The sequence below is a fragment of the Anser cygnoides genome, chromosome 11 (genome assembly GCF_040182565.1).
Source record: "Anser cygnoides isolate HZ-2024a breed goose chromosome 11, Taihu_goose_T2T_genome, whole genome shotgun sequence".
Classification (NCBI taxonomy): domain Eukaryota; kingdom Metazoa; phylum Chordata; class Aves; order Anseriformes; family Anatidae; genus Anser; species Anser cygnoides.
This window is the reverse complement of record NC_089883.1, coordinates 19,368,760-19,392,322: the sequence shown is the minus strand read 5'-3', so window position 1 is coordinate 19,392,322 and position 23,563 is coordinate 19,368,760. Positions and strand designations below refer to the sequence as shown.

At 37.7% G+C, this 23,563-nt stretch overlaps 1 protein-coding gene across 1 annotated transcript in view; it reads left to right on the top strand.

Moving 5' to 3' along the window:
* The window catches only part of UNC13C (unc-13 homolog C), a 161,110-nt gene that overhangs the window by 57,146 nt on the left and 80,401 nt on the right, over positions 1-23,563 (top strand). Inside the window, exons 8-12 of the mRNA XM_013177313.3 lie at positions 1,168-1,395; positions 12,203-12,344; positions 19,511-19,680; positions 21,151-21,266; positions 22,060-22,223. Of these exons, the coding sequence (XP_013032767.3) occupies positions 1,168-1,395; positions 12,203-12,344; positions 19,511-19,680; positions 21,151-21,266; positions 22,060-22,223 (820 nt within the window). The remainder of the gene's footprint in view (positions 1-1,167; positions 1,396-12,202; positions 12,345-19,510; positions 19,681-21,150; positions 21,267-22,059; positions 22,224-23,563) is intronic.

The window sequence follows — 23,563 nt, the reverse complement described above, 5'->3', positions numbered from 1 at the left end:
ACAATTGTTTATTAAACAGAGTATTCTTTCCCCGGCTGGTCCCAGTGCTAGAACTTCATTTTCTTTAATCTATTCAGTTGCAACCTGAATGTCATATCTACTCTATGAGAGACAGGGAACAGAACATTCCAGTGTTAGCACAGAGCTTTTGTGAACTGGTTTTGCTCACTCATGAGGTTTAAAGAAGAAGAAACAAAGTGTGATAGACTCTGATCTGGAGTGAGGAAGTCAAGTCAGTGTTACAGAACTGTTTGGCAGTTAGGGTAGTCTCAAACTAATCACAATACTTAAATTAAATAGATTTTGAATGCTTCCATTAAGTGAATTTATGTGATAATTGCAATTTATATATTTTTTATGAACACTGTTCAAGTAAGGAATGAAAAAACTTTCCTGGAGTGCAGGCAGAGTCAGTAAATACTGAGATGTATCTGGAAGTGGTCAAGAAACTATCTGAAGCTGCTATGCCTGCTTCTTTCTATTGTTCATTAGATTTCCACTGTGGGAGAGCATAGCAGGAATCCAGGTTAATCTCTTTGCTGTCAAACTAAAAATTCTCTGAAAAATGAGGTGGAAATATTAGCTGGTTTAAACATTGGTTTTGTTAATAATATTTTTGTCCTAATGGAACAAATATGTTTCCTGTATCATCCTACTGTAAAAGGAGAGAGAGAAAGAAATGAAGATATTGCGCTGAATTAGAGAAAAAAGAATATGAAATTTTAAAAATTATTTGTAAATTCATTATTTAAATTTAACTAACTAGTAACAGAGGCAAAGGTCAGAACAAACAGTGTCAGATACTGAACACTTCTGTACACCCTTCTGAAAGAATCAGCGTGCCTAACCATATAAGAAAATCTAGGTGTTGTGATGTTTTCACAGTATCGATCAGTACTGAATAGTACTGATTCAACAAATATTTCTGCATATAACATGTAACTGGTTGAAGTTGAATATTAACTCGTAATATTAAACTAAGTCAATTGATAATTTTTAGGTATCACAAAGAATAACTATAAGAGTCTTGGAATTATCCACATGAAACATACATCTGCTTTGAGTACTGCAGTATGAAAAATTGTCTGGAGAACTAATTGTCTGGAGAAAAAAATAACTAAGAAAGCAATATATTAATAAATGTGTTGACCTTTTCTGTGATTTCAGGAGCTGCTGAAAAAAGTTCCAAACATGGTGCAGAAGATAAAACACAGAACATTATTAGTGCTATGAAGGAAAGAATGAAGATCAGAGAAAAAAATAGACCAGAGGTGTTTGAAGTGATCCAGGAAATGTTTGATATTTCCAAAGAAGATTTTGTACAATATACAAAAGCAGCAAAACAAAGTGTTTTAGATGGGACATCCAAATGGTCAGCAAAAATAACCATCACAGGTAAATTTTCTTCTGACTTGTTTGATATAAGAGTTCTCTCCTTCCTAGTCCCCTGGTTCAGGAGTAAGATTTATTGTACTTAGAGCTGGAACTGTATGTTAAATTGTGAATTTGGTGCATCTATAATTGGCCGAATTTGTAACATCCTAACTGGAAGTGTTTTAAGTAAGAGTTGTTGGCAAAAGTACTTTATATTCCACTTTTCTAGGGAGGAAGATAAGTAAAAGATCTTGTTCTGTTTCTTCTACCTCCTACCAGTATCTCCTGTGCTTGAGATTTTTTTTTTTTGCCCCTTTTAACCAATTACAAGAGTTAAAGTTCATGAAAATTGAAATACTATTAACACTACAGCTCAACAATTTCACACCCCATTGTTCTGAGATTTATCCATTTTTATTGCCTGAATTAAGGTCAAGCAACTTCTTGCTACTTTATAGAAACTTTCCTAAAACATCAGTTCTTGGTGCTGATGTTTCACACCTGTATGTAGGGTAATCTTCCCAACAGATTTTACAAAATATTTTCCGTATATGTTCTGTAAGACCAAATATATTCACACTGTTACAAAAAATACAAGATTGACCTTTACTGCTCTTTATGAGCCAACTGATAGGATACCCAAGCACATAAATGGCATTATCTTTGCCAGTTACTCAGTAAATGTGCCAATGTTTTCATACACTCTATGTGCAGGGTAATTATCAGTTTACTAGCGTTGGTACAAAACTCATTTGTATTATTGAATGGTTTGGTTCTTTTCTTTTAGAAGCAAAACTCATAGTGATTTTAGTTCTGCAGAATCAAGACAATCCTCACAAAGGAACTGTAAAATAATTTAGGAAGTGATGTTGGAAGGAATTTCTGACTTATCACAGAATCATAGAATATCCCGAGTTGGAAGGGACCCATGAGGATCATCTAGTCCAACTCTTGGCACCGCACAGGTCTGCCCAAAGTTTAGACCATGTGACTAAGTGCACAGTCCAATCGCTTTTTAAATTCAGACAGGCTTGGTGCAGTGACTACATCCCTGGGGAGCCTGTTCCAGTGTGCAACCACCCTCTCAGTGAAGAACCTCTTCCTGATGTCCAGCCTAAACTTCCCCCGCCTCAGCTTAACACCATTCCCGCGGGTCCTATCACTGATGTTTACAGTGAACACGTCACCTGCCTCTCCACTCCCCTTCGTGAGGAAGTTGTAGACCACAGTGAGGTCCACCCTCAGCCTCCTCTTCTCCAGGCTGAACAGGCCCAGTGCCCTCAGCCACTCCTCATACGTCTTCCCCTCTAGGCCCTTCACCATCTTCATCGCCCTCTTCTGGACACTCTCCAACAGTTTAATGTCCTTCTTGTACTGTGGTGCCCAGAGCTGCACACAGTACTCGAGGTGAGGCCGGATCAGCACAAAGTAGAGAGGGACAATCACTTCCCTCGACCGACTAGCGATGCCATGCTTGATGCATCCCAGGATACGGTTGGCCTTCCTGGCTGCCAGGGCACACTGCTGGCTCATGTTCAACTTGCTGTCAACCACAACCCCCAGAGCCCTCTCTGCGGGGCTGCTCCCCAGCGTCTCATCGCCCAGTCTGTATGGATAGCCAGGGTTGCCCTGTCCCAGGTGCAGGACCCGGCACTTGCCTTTGTTAAACTTCATGTGGTTGGTGATCGCCCAGCTCTCCAATCTGTCCAGATCTCTCTGCAAGGCCTTTCCACCCTCATCCGAGTCCACAACTCCTCCAAGTTTGGTGTCGTCGGCAAATTTGCTCAAAACACCTCCTAGTCCTACATCCAAATCATTTATAAAGACATTGAAGAGGACTAGCCCTAAAATGGAGCCTTGAGGGACCCCACTAGTGACCATCCACCAGCCAGATGTGGCCCCATTAACCACAACCCTTCGAGCCCTGCCCATCAGCCAATTGCTCACCCATCGTATGATGGTTTTGTTAAGTTGTATGCTGGACATTTTGTCCAGTAGGATCCTATGGGAAACTGTGTCAAAAGCTTTGCTGAAGTCCAAAAAGATCACATCAGCTGGTTTCCCTTGGTCAACTAGATGGGTGATCTTATCATAAAAAGAAATCAAATTTGTTAGGCAGGACCTATCCTCATGAACCCACGTTGGCTGGGACCAATGACTGCATTGTTCCCCAGGTGCGCTTCAATAACTTCAAGAATCATCTTCTCTATAATTTTACCAGGCACTGACGTGAGACTGACAGGCCTGTAATTGCTAGGGTCTTCTCTCTTACCCTTCTTGAAAACTGGGAAAACATTTGCCAGTTTCCACTCTATTGGGACCTCTCCAGATTCCCAAGATTGTTGAAAAATAATTGAGAGAGGTCCCGCGATGACGTCAGCCAGCTCTTTAAGCACCCTGGGATGGATCCTATCCAGACCCATGGACTTGTATGGATCCAGGTGGAGCAGCAAATCCCACACACGTTCAGGGTCGGTAGGGAGTTTGTCATTCCCACTGTCATGGTCCTCCCGCTCAGGGCACCCAGGGTCCCGAAGCCCATCATCAGCATTGAAGACAGAGGTGAAGAAGGCATTAAACGTCTCTGCTTTGCCTATGTCATTGTCTGTGAGGAGATCTTCCCCATCAAGTAGCGGACCTATGTTTTCTTTGGTTCTCCTTTTTCTGTTCACATATCTAAAAAAACCTTTTTTATTGTCTCTCACAGACATGGCCAGCTTCAACTCTAGTTGGGCTTTGGCCCCGCGAATTTTCTCCACACAAACACAAACAGCATCCCTGTATTCCTTCCTCGTCGCCTGACCCACCTTCCAGTAGCCCTACACTTTCTTTCTCCACCTAAGCTCCAGTAGAAGATCCCTGGTCAGCCAGGCCGGCCTTCTGCCCCACCTGCCTTACTTCCGATATTTTGGAATCGCCTGTTCTTGTGCTTTTAGGAGGCAGTGCTTAAAGACTGACCAGCACTGATGGACGCCAATGCCTTCAAAAGCAGCTTCCCAGGGGACCTTGCTGACTAGTTCCCTGAGCAGCCTGAAGTCTGCTTTCCCCATATCCAGGGCTGAAGTTTTGGTGGCGGTTTTCCTTCTGTCACCATAAATTCTAAACTCAACCACTTCACGGTCACTATGACCGAGACGGCCGCCAATTGCCACGTCTCCCACAAGACCCTCTCTGTTCTCCAGCAACAGATCAAGGAGGGCACCTTTCCTAGTTGGCTTCCTTAGCACCTGCACCAAGAAGTTATCATCTGGGTGCTTTATGAACCTCCTGGACTTGCTCGCGTCAGCTGTGTGGTGATCCCAGTTGACATCTGGCAAGTTGAAATCTCCCATAAGGACAAGGGGAGTTATCTTGAGGCATCTCTTAGTTCTGCAAAGAATAATTCATTGGCGTTGTCGTCCTGGCCAGGTGGTCTGTCATAGACTCCCACAGGGACATCCCCTTTATTTGTTCGTCCCTTAATCCTTACCCAGAGGCTCTCAACTTTGCCATCCCCAACTTGAAGTTCCACACAGTCCAGCCCCTGCTTCACATACATCTCCACCCCCCCACCTCACCTACCCTGCTTGTCCCTCCTGAACAGCCTGTAACCATCTATTGCAGCACACCAGCCACAGGACTCATATCACCAGGTTTCACTTATGCCGATGATGTCATAGCTGCGGGACTGGGCCAAGACTTCTAGCTCATCCATTTTATTCCTCATACTGCGTGCGTTTGTGTAGAAGCACTTCAAATGCGCTTCTCTACACACAGCACCTTGTGGAGCCAACCGAAGGACCTCACTGGCACACAGTCCCTCTGATTCTAGCGCACCATCCCTTAGCTCACCACCGGCGTGCCTGGTTTTATCCCCTTCCCCCTTCAACTCTAGTTTAAAGCCCTATCTATCAGCCCTGCCAACTCCTGAGCCAAAATCCTTACCCCTCTCTGAGAGAGGCACATCCCATCTGGTGACAGCAGGCCTGGCGTCATATAGACCTTCCCATGATCGAAAAACCCAAAGTTCTGTCGGTTGCACCAGTCCCAAAGCCATGTGTTAATGTGGTGAGCCCGCTTGTCAGCAGCAATCCCCCCTATCGGAAGGACAGAGGCAAACACAACCTGTGCCCCTGATCCTTTAAGTAGTTGCCCCAAAGCCCTAAAGTCCCTTTTGATTGCTCTCAGACTTCTCATTGCTACCTCGTCATTACCAGCCTGAAAGACTGGTAGCGGGTAGTAGTTGGTGGGCTGTACCAGGTACTTGACTTTCTTAGGTAAGTCTCTCACCCGAGCCCAAGGGAGACAACAGACTTCCCTATGGGTTGGGTCCGGTCGGCATATCGGGCCCTCTGTCCCTTTCAAAAGGGAGTCCCCCATGACAATAACCCTTCTGTCTTTCTTGACAGATGATGTAGTAATGTGGGGGGTAGGTTGCCTTGCCTTAGGCACCCTCTCCAACTGAGATGGGCTTTCGTCTACTTCATTGTTCTGACTATGGTGTTCTAGAGCCTCGTACCTGTTACATAAGGGTAGATGGGAAGGTGAGGTGGGCAGGGATGGGGCTCGCCTAACACCCCGAACAGGAACCTGCCTCCATTCCCCCCCGTGGCCTAGGTCCCCTCTTACTGCCTGGTGGGATGAGGGGACTTTTGTCTTCTGCATAGCAGGAAACACCTGTGCTGCGGCAGGCTCCTGAGTCTGTCTCAGAGAGGGTAGAGTACACCTCCACCAGTCAATTTCCCTCTCTGACTACCTGATGCTCCTAAGCATGCTCACCTCCTCCCGAAGCTCCGCTACCTGTTTGAGCAGCTCTTCAACCTGGGCACACCTCCCACAGGCATACCCCTCGCTGCTGCTGTTGGATACGGACAGAAGACTCGGGCACACCCTGCAGCCCAAGAGCTGGACGGCGGTGTGTTTCCCCGAACCCTCCGTCTGAGTAGCCACATCGGTGACCGCGGCTGGAGAGGCCGCAAGAGATGCGGAGGCCACGGTTTTCTCCCTGGTCGATACCATGGCCAGGTTTCTCGCAAGCAGGCTACCAGCATCGAAGGGAAAGACCGCTGCAAGGGACCGGTGAGGGGCCCTCCCTGCTCGCCCTCCCTGCTCGCCCTGCCTGCGCGCACTGCCGCGCTAACTGCCGCGCCGCGCCCTGTTTGCCCGCCCTGGTCGCCGCGCTCCCTAGGGGCTGCTTTTGATCGGCCGGGGAGGGGGCGCTGCTGGCTCCGCCTACGCCTCGTCAGCCTCCCTCGCGGGGGCTGCCGGGTCCTGGCGGCTCCCTCGGCTGCTTCGAGCGGCCTCGATGCCGAAAAAAAAAGCGCTGCCTGTCTCAGTCCCCGCTCCGCTGCAGAACGCGTCTGCCCCGGAGCCGATCGCCTCGGCAAGAGGCGATATATAAAAGCAGGGCTAACTTCAAAGTTCAGGGCTTTGTCCATACTAGATTTGAAACTCTCCAAGGATGGAGATTCCACATCATCTCTGGGCAATTTGTCCTGCTCACTGGGCAACCAGTTTCATAAATTAACCACTCACATTGTAAAATTGTTTTCCTTATATACAGCTGGGATTTCCCTTGCTGCAGCTTACAGCTATAGCTTCTTATTATTTCACTGAGCAATTTTGAGAAGAATCTGACTTCATTTTCACTCTTAACTGCTTTTTTGGTAGTTGAGGGCTGCAGTTAGATTTTCTCTCAGCTTCCTTTTTCTCCAGGATAAGAAAACCCAACATCTTTAGCTCTTTCTCATATATATATACTCATATATCTATGTATCTCATATATCTATACTCATATATTGCTTACTCTAACCAAACTGGCACTTTTTCATGGGACCTTTTCCAGTTTGTCAGTCTTGTTTACTGGAGAGCTTTAAACTGCAGAAACAGTATTTCATCTGGATATGGCTTCACAGGTGTCAAATAAGCAAAATGATAATAATCTGGAGAGGTAATGGTAGTAATCTTTCCCTGCTGGTGTTTCAGAGATGTATACTTCTAGGTAAATGTTTTGGGTTATAGAAGACTCTGCTAATTCTTTCCCTCACTGGCACAACGACATCTTTTAAGGAGGGGGAAAAAATAAAAAAAAAAATGTTTTGCCCTGCATTTAGCCTCTACCCCAAACTTCTTAAGCCAGGCTGCAAGGCATTTGCTGCAGTCAAATTTTATGGGTACTTTATAGGTGAAGTTTTTACTATGCTTCTCATCAGGAGCAGCAAGTAGGGTATAATTTCCCCTGTGTATTTTATACTGTTAGGTCATCTTCTGCAGTGCAGCTAATGCCAGCAGCATTTGTGCCTGAATATTTGGTTCTGCTCTGAAAAAACATTCCATAAGCATAGTTTTATACTTTCATAAAGCTCAGCTACTTTCATATCAGACCCACCGAGTAGAAAGGGAAAATAAGAAAACGTCTCTTTTCTTTCTTCTTTTCTGCCATATCTGAAAGAATAACAAATTGATGGGGGTCTTTGTGACTTGAAGCTTGACATCACCTGTGTTCCACAGGCCACACAAATATCTTCGATTATTATAAAACAGATTTTGTGTCTTCAGTTTTGAACCTTGCTTTGTTCATATCACTTTCACACTGCTGGTATAGGAACAGAAGTGAGTTGGGCAGGTAAAGCTGTGATCAAAATACAGCATTTTGGCTCAAATAAAAGCTAATGGCTTTGTCACAATTGCAAGTCCCAAAAATGTAGTTCATATTACATTTTAAGTGAGCTTTTGTACATTTCCTCTAAAACACCCCTTAATACCTTCCAACAGTTGCACTACAATATTCACCATATTCCTTGGTATACAGCACAAGTATTAATAAATAGGACCAGAAGTGCCAGTATGTGCTGCAAGAGAACCCCAAACATTATCAAGTGAAGTATGCTGATAACTGGAGAAACAGGCTAGACTTGGGGTCTCCAAAGTTGGGTTTGTGTGCGTTGGGGTGCTGGAAGAAAATATTAGAACTAATATTTTTTAATCTAAGAGATAAGGAAGAAATTGAATTTTAATAATATTTAATATACAGCTTGACACTGGCACTGGGCTGATTCAGTCCATGTGGGAGAGGCACCTGTGTAAGGTAGGGTACAAACACAAGGAGTCCTGGGCAAAGAGTGGGGATTCCACAGCACAGAGGGCTGCTCAGTGGCACCCTTACTCATTCATTCACTTTCATCATATTCTGACATAGTGTAGTTTATGTGTTCAGATAAATGGGTTTATGGATTATACTATCTAGTTTTAACCAAACTAACCATCACAAAATGGAAAGTGGCTCAAAAAGATTCCTGCAAAAAACTGCATTTTGAAGGTAATGCTAATAATATGAGTACAAACGAACAAAACAAAATACCTTCTTATCTAATGATCTAATCAGTTCTAATCAGCACTGTCTACAGTCATGTGATACTGAATACAGCACTCTAAAAATTTCATTAAACTTTATGATGAATTTGTAGAAGCCTCTTTGAAGGTTTCTAACTCAGTTGCAAAAATAAAAAATCCACATACAGAAATGCTTGTTCTTCCTGACACAGTAAAGATGGTTAAAATGACAGATGGAAAAATATGGAGACAAACTAAAATGCATTCCTTTGTCAACAAATACTGTTGGAAGATGCATAGAAAACATTGCTGAAGATTTGAAGAAACAAATAGAAAAAATTAAACAGTGTAAGCAGTTTGCTTTAGAGTTGGCTGAAAACAGATATTTCTAACGTGTCTCAGCATGTAGCACTTGCTAGAATCCATTTCAGTAATAAAATTCATTAATTACTTTTTTTTTTTCTGTGAGACTCTAAAGGAAAGACATACCGGAATGAGTATATTCTCAACAGTAAAAAACTTCTGTAATAAAAAGCAAAGTCTTATGGAAAAATTGGCAAGTGGTGGAATGGTTCTGTTAACTGCATTAAAAAAATGGATTCTGAGGAAAGATTACAGATATAGCACAAACTATATATTGTTACTACTCTTTCTTCTGTTATTGCAGCAAATATTGTGGAGCCAGAAATGCACCAAGTGCTACAGGCTGTCATTGGTGTGGTTGATTTTATAAAAGCAAGACCTTTAAATAGACTCCGTATAATACTTACTAATGATATGGAGAATGACCACAAAAATCCCAGTTATTTCATGACAGAGCACATAAATAAGTTGTCAAACTTAACGATGAGTAAGAAATTTTTCTCTTACAAAAAGACAAGTGTTCTAGATTTGTTGACTTCTTCCTTGATGAAGTTTTGTGGTTTTTTTTTTTTCTTCCCAAACAATAAACACATTTAAACTATCTTTTCAGGGCAAAGGTGACATTTTAACATTTAGTGAGAATGGAAACATTTTTTGAAAGTGCTATTGAAAGAACATTTTGAAAACAGATATTTGAAAATGTTTCCATATAGACTTTGCTGCCAAAAAAGTCACCTACCAAAACTCTCATCTGTACACTTAAAAAACATGGACACAGAATTTTCTACTTTGTTAAAAAATCTTCCAAATGAGGGGTTTCCAATGTGCTTTGAACGCATTTGGTAAAAATATAAAAATGCAAAAATTTAGTTTAATTAGTTTGCAAGAACTGATTGACATCTGTAAAAATGAATGGCTGAATTTCAACAAAACCCTTTGCATAACTGGGGGATGGGACAGAAAAAATATGTCATGGTTTAGTAGGTGTAGTCAATGATGCACTTCTTCTATTTGGATTTATGTATCTTCTTCATGAGATATATTCTTCAGCTATGGCAGCCATTAAATCAAGTACCAAAATAAACTTAAAACCAGATCTTAAATCACTGTATCACAAACTGTTAAATCAAGATTTTCATTAATAATGAAGCTTATTCAATTACTTTATTCTCACTAAAAATATTAATGATAATTTCTGAGATAACAAAAAGTATTTTTGTACCATTAATAACAAAAAATATTTAGAACATCATTGTTTATTTCATCTGTCTCTTTTTTTTTTTAATTTCAACTTTTGTGCATGTTTTTAACGTACATAATATTATTCATACAGTGCTACATGCCTATACTTTTTAAAAGTAAATCAACAAATATATAAATTGGGGTTGTGTGCTCAAAAAAAAAATTACAATAGTACTGTTATATTTCATGGCAGTTTTTGATATATGAGGAAGACTTGTTGGGAGATGGACTTCCCATTTCTATTGCTGAAATGGAGAACTGACATTCAGGAGGGGAAGGAGAAAAGCATTTGGCAAGTGGACTGTGAATGAAATATTCTGTGAGAGTTTTTGTGTGTTTTGTTAGCTATGCATGGCTCTGTTGTCCACACTAAAGCCCAATAGCCTTTGAGTCAGTACATAAACTGTCAATGGAGCTGAGGAATAGCAGATATGTGCCAGGAGAAACCTAGGGACAATCTGAGATCATTCATTAGATGGACTGGGAAAAATGGAGGCCACTCTGAAGGTAATGGGCGTGAAGCTCAAAAGCATAGTTGTTGAATTGTGTGACAGTCACCAAACTGTGAGGACATGGAGAGGTGTGTGAAGGAAAATATTTAAATCATATTCATGCTTTTAGTTCTATCTCTAAAGGATACTCTAGGATGCCTTGTGTTCAGGCCAGTATCATAGCTAGCAATCTAGCAATTCTGGAAGAAATTTTCTAAGTTGGCACTTAATTCTTCTGCATTACAAAAAAAAAAAAAATGGAGAGAAGAAAAAAAGTGGAGAGGGGTACTTCCTTGCATTCTGAAACTTTTCCTTTAGATTTGCAGTGAGCGGGGAAGACAAGATGTTCTAGTTCATTCCTAAGAGTTAATCTGTTCAAGAATGAGGTGTGTAAAAAGTACTTCAGTGTTTTTTTTTCACTGAAGTCAGCAGATGTGACTGGAACCACATGGGTAGCTGATATACTGAGTGAGAAGGTGCCATTTTTATGTATTCATTTTTCAGAGCATGCTTCGTCATCCACAATGATTGACAACAGAGAATATTTATTAAATGCTACTGCTGATATGTTTTAAATAATATGTGCAAAATAATAAAACCTAGCTATGCTGATTTTAGGGCCACGGCAAGTGTTTTAATGGCAGTTCTCTGGGTTTAGAAGGCTGCTATTTGTCGATTTTCCTTTCTCTTGAGATTTCCGGTTTTACTAATTATGATGAAAAATCAAATTACATGTATTTATATTTGCTACAAATTGCATATATACGTTACCTATATACACACATGAACTGTCATTTATACTTAAACAGTTGATAACAACTGATCTAACTGTCATCCTGTCTATGGTAGAATGAAAACTATTGTGAAAATGCTCATAGTTTCACATGAGAATGAGAAATTACAGTCAGGACCATGCTCCTTATGACTAGTTTCATAATCCATTGTGCAGATTTTTGAAGGTCTGTGGATTTTCATTTTGAATTTCTTTTGATCTTTGGGATTTTTTTTTAATTTATTTATTTGGGGGAAGAAAAAAAAGAGAAAATTTTATGATTCAGGATATCATCTGGCTCAAGCCGAATTACACATCAGTATTATTTTGCTGTGATGATGAAATCAAAGTTTAAGAAGAGTATCTGGATTATACATGGCAAGAAAAATATTTGTTTTGTGCTTTCTACTGAATCTAAAATTATTAGCCTATTAAACAATGTTTGTAGATTGTATTCAGTCCAGAATGGTAGCTAGAAAAAACCTTATCTAGAAAAAACCTTATCTATCTCCAGAGCAACAGAAGCTGGGAAAATTGACCTAGAAAGCTTTGTTTCAGCAGCCCTCATTCTGAGGTCTTTGTTTCCTGTTGCTGCTGTTACCACTTCATTTTTTTCTTGGCTAAAGCACATTTTCTCCTTTTGTTGCAGTGCTTTGTGCTCAAGGCTTACAAGCTAAGGACAAAACTGGCTCAAGTGACCCCTATGTTACCGTGCAAGTTGGCAAAAATAAGCGGAGAACAAAGACTATTTTTGGAAACTTGAATCCAGTATGGGATGAGAAATTCTATTTGTGAGTATAGAAGATGACATTGTTTCTTGCATTTTTAACTTATATTTTAGGTGATATAATGTTACCAAGTGAAAAACTTACCCAACTTGAAAGCATGTTTTCTATACTATGCACATTTATAGCATTAATAAAATAGCTCTGAATGGGGAGAGCATACAATTTTGTTATAACTGTATCAATATTATTCATAGATCTCATATTTGTTGGGGAATCTATTGTTGGTGTCTATTCTAATTTTATAGGGAACTTCAGTAACAAATTGTTTGGACTTTGACCTTAAATGTTATAGATGCATTCCTGTGCCTCAGACACTAACCATGAAAGTTAAAAAAAAAAAATTTATTCAACAGTATGATTACCGTAGGTGAAACTGAGGCACTTCATAATATCTGGTGCACTTTAGACTCTGGGCTGGGTTGTTTGTAACGGTTCCAAGACTGAGTGTTGTCAGATCTGGAGAGTCTTGTAGGATCCTTCTGTCTGTCTCATTTCCTTGGCTACAGCCCCAGAACTGAAAATGGTATCGTTTTTTGTCAGCACATTACAGAAGTTCAACCCTGATCACAAAGTAGATGTTCCAATCTGAAATATGTTTACTAAGGTTTGAATATGATTTCATGCCAATTCTAACTCTTGCAGTGCTCTCAGAACTTCTTTCAGAAAGAGATATTACAGTACAGGAAATTCCAATTCACTTATGTTATGTTGTTCCTTTCCTTTAAATATTGCTTTAGGATACAACACGTTCCTGACTGAGAATGGTACTAATCTGATAATAATATCAGGTTTTTTTAGTGTTATTCCTCTATGTTTATCAAAAGTATTTCAGCATTTATTCTTTTCTCAGCTTGATTACTATGTGGCACAGTATATGATGTGTATTTAACTGCTATTTTCAAAGTCAATTAAGGATTCTGAAAGGCTAATATAAGCCCTAGACTTTGTTTAGAAAATTTTGCGTGAAATTGTTTTTTGTATGCCTGAAAGCTCAGAAAAGCTCTAGTCTACCCTGAAAGTACCCTGAACAGTATTATCAGATAAAATCAATAGATATTATATGGAAGGTGTGTGAAAACAGTAGTATAGTAAATTGTGAAAAGATGATGATATAATAATTTTAAAAGGATGTAAAATTCCAGTGTTAAATACAACACAGCCTTATTTGCATACTCACTGAGAATATATGCAAACTGGTAACACATTACAATAGTCTAACCCATGGAACTTTGTTATGTAAGTCTATTAATCTTATGCCTAACAGTGTTGTTCAAAACTGAGTGTTAATTTGATACAACTTTATCTGATGAAACCTTGTATCAGTGATGATAAAGGGGATATATCATTTTTATAAGCATCCATGAATTTATTAAGCAGTAACAGAACAGCTCAGGATCCTGCAGACTGCCCAGTCAGGATTCAGGATCTACGGTTAGTCACCATGTGTAAAAGAAAATTTTAAAAATAGCCAATCACCACAAAACAAAATAGTTGTCTTCGGGATATAACATTAATTCCTTCCTTTTTCCTTTTTTTCTTTCACAAGGAAGACATTATTTCTCATTATTCCTTAGGGTTCGGTCATTTGAAATTATCTTTGTCTTATTCAAGAAGGTGCAATGTTGTAACATGAGAGATGATCTCCCTGTCATGTAGCACAACAGCTATTTTCTCTTCTCTGTTCTTTGACTGAAATCTGCTGCCTTTTGATTGCAGAGGTTATCATTCCCCTTGTGAGTTTGAAAGAGGTATGACCCTAATTGCCTCTTCTATTTGTCTGAGGAATGGTACTAAGTAACCCAACTAAACTAAACAATGTATGTCCATTCCTTACACAGATTCAAAGCCAGTACTAGAAATGAATAGTCAATTCAGAAAAGAAAAAAAAAAAAAAAAACACTCATAAACTTCTTACAGGCTACCTGTATGTAGATCATGTTTTCTTTTTGGATTGTGTTACTCCAGTAGATGTTAAAGTGTCATATCTTACTGAATGACTGCGAGTAAAAAAATGCAGGAGATCAATTACTTTCTTGAACTTAATTGTATGAGTTGCATAATATCAAGAGTTGGATGAGCAACTCAGCAAACTTGGTACGAAGTTCTAAATTTATTTGTTCAAAGATGTGAGCAGGGCTACCATAAAATCACTTGAAACTTTAATTTTATTATTTTTTTTTCATCTCTGGGTATTACTATAATCTGCTGCCCAGCAATTATGTTAATTAAAAAAATGCTATACCATAAATCTCCTGAATATATGCTATATATACGTATACAATCTCCTATATGTGCCTTGAACTGAATATATTTTCAATCATTTTTATAACACACTGTCTAAAATAATCTCCCTGAGTTATTTAACGTGTTAGATTTCACTTGAAAGCTTATGAGAATTTCTAAAGCGTATTAAGTAAACTATAAGTGTTTAATCACAAGATTAAATCTAAACCGGATCAATATAACTATTTCAGGAAGTTTAATTTAAGTTAGGCTTTATTAGTGATGTTTGATCATCCTGTCTAAATCTAATACTAATCATCATTATATCTCCTAAATGCTAAATTCAGAAATAAAATACATCAAAAAATCTTAAATCTTGTATTTAATCATATTACCAAGACATTCATTTAAATTTCCCAATCTGTTCTGAAACAAGGACTTGGAAAAAAATGGCTCACCAGTGTGCATTTGTTCTGTCACAGCAAATAGAGTGAGGGCAGTATTCAGGTTGCAGAACCATACATAATCCTAATATGACTGTATGGCTAGCAGAGAGTGAATGTTTCTAACAGCATGTCTTGTAATGTTCTGTTAAATGTCCATGCCACAGAAACCTGGGATACTGGCATAGATTTCAGTGTGAGAACTCATAAGCAATAACTACAGGAGAGCTTCTGTACACCTGTATGCACCTCAGTAAACTATCAACTAAAGAATACCACAGGAAGATTACATCTTTCCTTGAAATGTATATTTTTTGTACAAAAGCTAGAGAAGTAAATAGGCCAGCAGATGTTCCCTTAACTAATATATTATAGGTAGCAAGGGCTTTTTTTTTTTTTTTATTCACATTATCAGAAAGGAGATATCAGAATAGTTTTTTTATTGTTTTAATGAGTAACAAGGCATCAGTGATAGGTGATTTTTTTTTCAGCCCCATAACAAAGACAGGTTCTTACTGCTGTCTGTCTGCTTGCATCTTTAGTTGAACTTGTCTGATATGGGAAGAGAGACCACTCAGTTACAGGGGAGAAAAATATGTTGGCTGTATGGTTTTCAGTTTTGTACAAACTTCTAAATATATTGGTGCTTTAGGAGCATCCAACACAATAATAGAAGTCTTCACTCATTATTTTCTTGACTATTTTCAACAGCTGACTCAAATTGCTGAAATATGGAAATCTGTCTGTTTGTGGCAGTGTTGTTTAGCAAGCATACCTCTCCAAATTGCCTTGCAGACTGAAGGGATCATGTTTCCTCCAACTACTCATTATGTTAACACTTCAGCTGCAGTTGTCTAATCCAGAAGTCTTTCATATAACTGGATGATTATTTTATATTACATCTTCTATTTTGGCTGTCACGAGGACATCATATGATTCGGACAAATAGCTTCAATGGATACCTCATACTCCATTCAGTGAATGAAAACATACACTGTGTGACTTAAATTAGATCAATGAAGAGGTTTTTGTGAAGACAATGATTGCCACTTGGCCGAAATATTGGCACTAAATTGTTAGAATTCGTCTGATCTCTGATATTGTTGAAGATTTCCTGGTGATATACTGAAAATATCATTAAAGATAAAGATATAAAATCCAATTGAGTGTGCCTGGGAAGATTTCCAGTCACTCTCAGGGAAGAAAAAACATGTTTGTACAAACTAGACTGTCTCTGATCATTCTTACTGCTGTATATTTTAGCAGATAATGATGAGAAAAGGTATCTTCTAGCACCAAACAGCATTGATGTAGTTTAGACACCGTGATAGTTGAAATCTCCATGTTGAAGCTGACCATTGCTTCATATTTCAGATATTTCAGTCCAGAGTTTCTGATGGAGACTTTCTGGCATCTTGCAGGTATCCAGCTGGATGTTTTTTTTCCTTAGAATTCCCTTAAAGAGCACCACTTGTACAGTGTAACAGAAATAACCAAAATTTTTCGCTGATTGCTTGCAGAATTTTAATGAGATAGTATATTTTATTTTTAAAATGTTTTTCTCTAAGTTATAGAAATATCACTTTGGAGGAGGGGGAGGAGAGGAAGTGAACAAACCTCCAACTAACCTAACTGTTCACAGTCTGCAAATTTGTTAGTGGATGTAAGATTTTTTTTTACTGAAGAGTTACAAGGAAACTATGTTATTATTATGAATTTATTTCTTTTTAACAAAATGTCAATTTAGTCACAATACACTCTCTATCATCATCTTCATTTACTAGCAGTTATTTCTTTACTGTGTATCAATTATTTGTAATTTTAACTCTGGATGCAGATCTCATAGATGAGGTTTAAAATCAGGTCATGAAAGTATAGCTAATAGCACGCTTATGTGGGGATCTTCTTATAGTACACATTGTTTATTACATTTTTCATTACTCTAGCTATTAGCATAAAAACAGGAATGCCATGAGGATTAGTTATGTCTGTGCAGTATTCTGTAAATGCAGAAATGTTATAGCAACACCAGATTGTTGATAAATTATTAAAACTATCTCTACTATCCATCTTATCTGAATATAGAGGAATGTTTTCAGCTTTCAAAAGTGTCAGTACCTTCAGTCTCCGTGTGCTAAAGAACAATTCACTTCTCGCATTTCCTGTGTCTCACCTTAGTGCACACTTTTACTAAGCATGTAATAGGGAGTGGCTAGAAGATGGAACGTTTTGAGAGTGACATACATTGCATTTTCTTGAATTCTTTGGGCTGATTTTCCTGGACAGATTAAGCAGAGGTAGGAATCCCACATTTTTGCAAAGCCACATAGTTCTGCAAAGATGTTATCAGATAGACTAAAGCAGGATGCGTCTTTACATTATCTCTTTACATAGTGCTGTTTTTGAGAGGCTGGGCAGGCAAACAGCATCACGCAGAGAAAGCTCTGTAAGCTTAATAGTAAACCTCCCTTCAATCTCAATGTTGCAGGGCAGGCAAGTAAAAATGCATTCATCCACCCTGTCCCTTCCAGCATCACAAGTCTATGTAAGTTTTGGGGTCTCAAATAGGAACATTACAAACACGTAGAAGCAGACCTGACTGATCACTAAAGGTTTAGACAAGATGATTAACATGTGAGTATAAACCCATTGGTAGTGCTACCACCATGTCTCACTAACCTAAAATTAAAGCAGAAGAAGATGTAGGAAAGATGAATGAATCAGGGAAAGGCACAGTGGTGCTGACCATCTGAATAAATATTCAGCTACATTAATCAGCTTAATCAGCTTATGTAGCTTAATCAGCTACATTAGAGGGAAATATGTGTTGTCTCGGGAGAATAAAACATGGTATTTGTACTGAAGTACATTTCCCTGAGGTGGCATCTCCCTGGGAAGCAAAACAAGAGCAAGACTTCTACTAACAGCACAGATATGGTGGTGAGGGTCACATAAATGCCTCACCAGTGGTGGATCTCCCTATACCACAGTAGAAAATCCTTGTTTAAAATTTCTAATGAGTGCACAACTAAATGCAATTCAGGGCTCTGTCAGTGTTAATCAGTAATTCAGAGTAATTACCCATTAGGAAAATTATATACTTTGGTTCTGGGTATAGCCTATTTTCTTAAGACAAGGATGTTTCTTTGATCCATCTGCATCTATGTCTTCCTATTTTTTATATGTCCTTGCCAATAACTTCTGAATTTTGCAGTCACTCAAAGAAATCTCACGGATTCCCTAATACTGCATCTGTCATGTTCTCTGAAAACAGACAGAGATGAGAGATACTAACAGTGCCCTCAGTATGAGCTCACCCTGTAATAGACACCAGGGAGTCCATATGAAGGGGTAATTTATGAAAATCCCAATTATGAGAGAAGATGCGATTGATGATTGCAGTTTGCTAGATGTCGGAGAAGTTGGCCATAAGACAAAAGGAAACCAGATTTCATTAGTCTTGCTAATCACAAAACAACATATTTTTTAATTACCAGAGTTATCTTCAGTGTTGAAATTTGGAATATGAACAGGCACAAATATTTTTGTGATATTGAGTGATGTCACAGTGAGGCAGGGTAGAAGTGCATGCCATTTTTAGTGACTGATTATCCCTGACAGTAATAATGGCATTTAAAGCACTTTATACTTCCAAAGCCTATTACCACTGCTAATTAATTCTTAGAACACACCCTGAGGGGTACCAGTTGGGAGATAAGTTATAGTATTACTGTTTTAATGCTGGAATTGCTAAAATAGATCATTGAGCAGTGGTAGTGTTTAGAATAGAATTCAAGCAAGAATTCTTAATCGAGTCTCAGACTAAGACCTTGGAGCTGGGACCAAAAAATGTTATCCACTGGGATCACTCTCATGCATCCAGAAGCTTTTCAAATTAACTCAACTCACGAGGGTTTCATAAGCCACTTCAATTTGCAGTTTTTTAGTGCATGGCAATCTGTCCCTACTTCTCCTTACAAGGGAAACTGAGGTCTTGGAGAAGAGTTAAACAAATCAGTTACTCAAGAATTTTGTGCCCCATACTGAAAATTGTCTCTAAGATTTTCTTACATTTTTTATTGTTACATTAGAGGCCACTACTTCTGTGGTCTACTATATGAACTACATAATGTTCATGAATGAAAAAATACTTGATCTGACTGTATCTTTCCTAAGATATTTGTTAAGTAATAGCATCAACAAGTACACATTATAAGTTAGTGGATAGTTTCAATGTTCAGTAGTTTATAACATTCATAAATGTTATCCACATGTATACATAATTCAGTCAAGTTACTCTCTTTACTTTCTATATGTATTAATTCTAGCTTTCCCCTGGCAATACGGTATGAACTTCTATTTCACTCAATATTGCAGTTGTTGCTATTCTGTCATATAAAGAAGTTAAGCAAGTATACAGAATTCAAGCACAATGAATTAGATGGCAGTACAAATGTATGCAGCTTATATATGACGTTCTTAATTTTATTACTGTTTTTACAGTGAATGCCATAACTCTACAGATAGAATAAAAGTGAGAGTATGGGATGAAGATGATGACATCAAATCTAGAGTAAAACAACATTTCAAAAAGGAATCAGATGACTTCCTTGGGCAAACAATAATTGAAGTAAGAACACTGAGTGGAGAAATGGATGTATGGTATAATTTAGGTACGATTCTTACTGTTGTTTTTTTGTTTGTTTGTTTTGTTTTGTTTTTTAACAAATTTAGGTAGAATCTCAGCATTTGGTACTTCAGAATATGTAGCTTTGGTTACATATCTGATATGCAATTTTTAAAATCTTAGATGTTACAGGTCGATTTGAAAATAAAAGATATTTTCTGGGTTTCAATCCAGAGTTATAATTACGGAAAGCAAACTAATCACAACAAAGACAAATATTTCAATTTAATATAAAAGTTTTAAAAAAATGTAAGAAAAGCCATCACTTCAGACTAGTCCATTCACAGTATTATTATATGATAAAAAGTTTTACTAGTGAATATTTTCTGTGTGTACATTCACTTTATTACATTTTTTAAGATTATGTATATACCATTCTTCTATACCTAATCATCTTTGTTTTTCATTATTTACATCCATCATTATTCATGAAACTTGTTTGTTCTTCTGTTTTATACATGTTAAATGTGTTTACATGTTTAGTCTTAAATTCAAAGTAGTCTGCTGGAGCTCAAAATGCTGTCTGTTATCTTTAAAGATTGTACATTCTTGTCTGGTCAGGTCTTAAGAAGTATCACTCTTTGAACCAGAAGTAAATCAATGATAGTGTGTCTCAGAATGTAATCCCTTAATCTAAATCTAAGCATAAAACTCTTCTTTAATTCTGAAAACCTTAGTGTGCAATAAGTGTTCTGAAGTAACCATTTAAAAGTTAATCTCCTACATTTGATAACAAAAGTTTGTCATTAACTTTTTTATCTAGGTTGCCTGTTCTCAGAAATACTTCAGGTGAATTGTGTGACATAATTTTCTGAAATTGTAAAGCACTTGTTTCCTTATCAATGGTCCTTGTTTCCCTGGCCAATGTTTTGTTGCATAGTAAAATGTATGGATGTGTATTTGATTTCTTTTTAACAATGGAAATAAAGCTTTGCTTAATTTCCTTTTTAAAATTAGATTTTTTTACAAATAAGATATTTTACAAATAAGATGTGTCATTATGAATTCCAAATTTTATTCATTGACAGTTGTCATTGACAGCAATGACAGCAACTAAATGGACTAGCTTTAGAAATAAGTTATTTATATAATTTCTTCTGTAAGACTCAGCTTAGCTGAACTGGAATAGATTTCTTCTAACATTTTAAGTTTCTCTAAGACATAGTAGTTTGGGCTGTTGCTATAGTTTTCATAACTAAAGTAAAATGTTAATAATGAAAATAACAATTAGCGCAGATACCAGATAGAAAATTGAAATAATTTCTGTTGAAAAAGGGAAAGTGTTGCTTAAAGTGCTATGCAGCCTGTTCAGCTTCATGGCCTGAACTGTATGTGAGGTATTTAAAAGGTATTATCTTGTTCTCAACAGCAGGACTTTCTGGCTCTAAATGAAAGTTTTTCAAATGACAGTTTGTATTCTTCATAGTTACTAATGTATTATTTTTCTGCCCTTCAGAAAAACGTACAGATAAATCTGCTGTCTCTGGTGCTATAAGATTGAAAATCAGCGTTGAAATAAAAGGAGAGGAGAAAGTTGCTCCCTACCATGTGCAGTACACCTGTTTACATGAGGTATGTTGGAGAAGTTAAAGAAAGCAAGCTATTATAGAAGTTACTATTCAGTTGTTGCACAGATAAAGAAAAATGTGATAAAAAAATAGAACGTTGATAAAAACTACTGCGACACTTCAGGATGAGCTTATTTTTGGTTGGCATACCAAGGTTCATAGTCAAAGAGGGAACAATGTAGCATCAATAGATCATTCTTGCCAGCAGGAGTCAGAAAAAAAGAAAAAGAAAAAAAAAAAGGAGGTGGAGTCAACAAAGTTCTCCCCCAAGAGTGGTTTGTTTTTTTTTTTTAGTATTTAATCCTCCACACATGCTTGCTAGCATCAAGAAGACCAACCATTTCTGTATAGTAGAGAAATCATATAGATTACTTTTGTCAATAATTAAAAAAATAAAATCACTGATGAATCGGTGTGTGTCTTTCAGAGATTTTCTTTGTATTTGATACTTCTCTATAACTTCATGATTTAATTCATTATCAAGGGTGTATAGGAGAGTACAGAAAGTTTCTGCGCAACTTTATTTTGCAGTCTCTCTGTGCCAGTTCACTGAGGTGACTTTATGTGAGATAGATCAAAGTGCTGAATCATAGGCCTATACTACCAGAGTTCCACTACCCACACTCACACAGACACACAAATGCATTTAGTGTCATGGACATTTTGTTGGTGCCACCCTTTAATAAATAAATAAATAAAATCTAAGTTAATGAGCATATTGCTGATTATACAGGACATATTTTTAGAATGCCATTTAAAAGCTTAAAATTCCTATTTGAAAACTTTCTTACATTTAGAATCTATTCCATTACTTGACGGAAGTTAAAGGTAATGGTGTTGTAAAAATCCCTGAAGTGAGAGGTGATGAAGCCTGGAAGGTGTATTTTGATGATGCTGCACAAGAAATTGTAGATGAATTTGCAATGCGTTATGGAATTGAATATATTTATCAAGCTATGACGTAAGTATTATCGGTTTTTTTTTGCTGTTGTTTTTTGTTTGTTTTTTGGCACTACTGTTGAGAATGTGTGAGAAAACTAATGAGTTTCAAGCCATTGTGCTTTCATTTTCCATTCACCCCAGTTCCTGACTTTTAATTCTTCCAGTCTTTTCTGTCCCTTTGATTCTCATTGAAGGGCTGCTCAGATGCAATGGCATTAAGATATATTATAAATATTTTATAAACTGTTACTAGTATTATCACTAATGTATTTCTTAATCCTTATGATATTTATGTGTGGCAAGGATCAGAAAGATTTCAATGTATTAGATGGGATTGGGTTACTGTACTATCTAGAAGAGGGTTTCACAGGCTACATACTCTTTTCAAGGAATATGGAAATCATCACAGAATGCCAGTGATGGCTATAGTAACTTTCTATTATATACATAATTCATGCAAACCATTTTTAATAGTATTAGAACATATTACTACATTGTCCGTATTGAAGTACCTGTCTGATTACTTTAGAATACAACACCACTGAGCTTAGAAGCCTGGTGATACAAGAGCCCTATCGTATATTCTTACCTTGTCCAGTAAAAAGTTTGCCAGTGAAGGGGGTTATATTCTGCTTCTACTGCAGCCATAGGAAAGCAGAGGACTCCAAATGACAGAGGACTCCATTGACACTATAGAAAGCTGATATTATGGAATTTTAAATCAGAACATTCATTTTGTTTCCTCCATCTCTTTACAGCACATCTTAAAGAATTATTTTTTTCTATAGTATGAGGGCACATAAACATATAACGTTTTCTTTCTATTGCAGAATGTAATGACAACATCTGGTATTGCAATGAGCATCTCTTTCCCTTAATATAGCTAATTGTGAATTATTGTTCTGGATGTCTATTAGAAAGGGAGAGGGTATATTTGTAATATATACTTGTTTAATGTTCTTCCTCCAAGGACCTTAACATTGCACGGAAGAATTAATTATACTTGACAGTTCCCCCATGGTATTGTATATCCCTACTACCTATGGAGGAGTTCATGAACTAGTTTCATGAATAGAAGTTGGAATTTCTGATTGCCTATTCTTTGCTAGTGATTGGTTGTTCATGTTTAAATTTCCAACACCCATTTATGTCTTTACATCTTGATTAATATATGGTACTTATTAACTAGCATAGTATAATTTTATAACTTGATTTAAAGTGATATGCCAGTTTTACCAAAATGTTAATCTCTAAAGTGATAAAGTTGTTCTTGCTATCCATACAAAAAATAACTCAGGGTTATAGGAGATGAATCCTCAACAGCTATTGATGCCAAGGGAGGTTTATTATTACCATTTT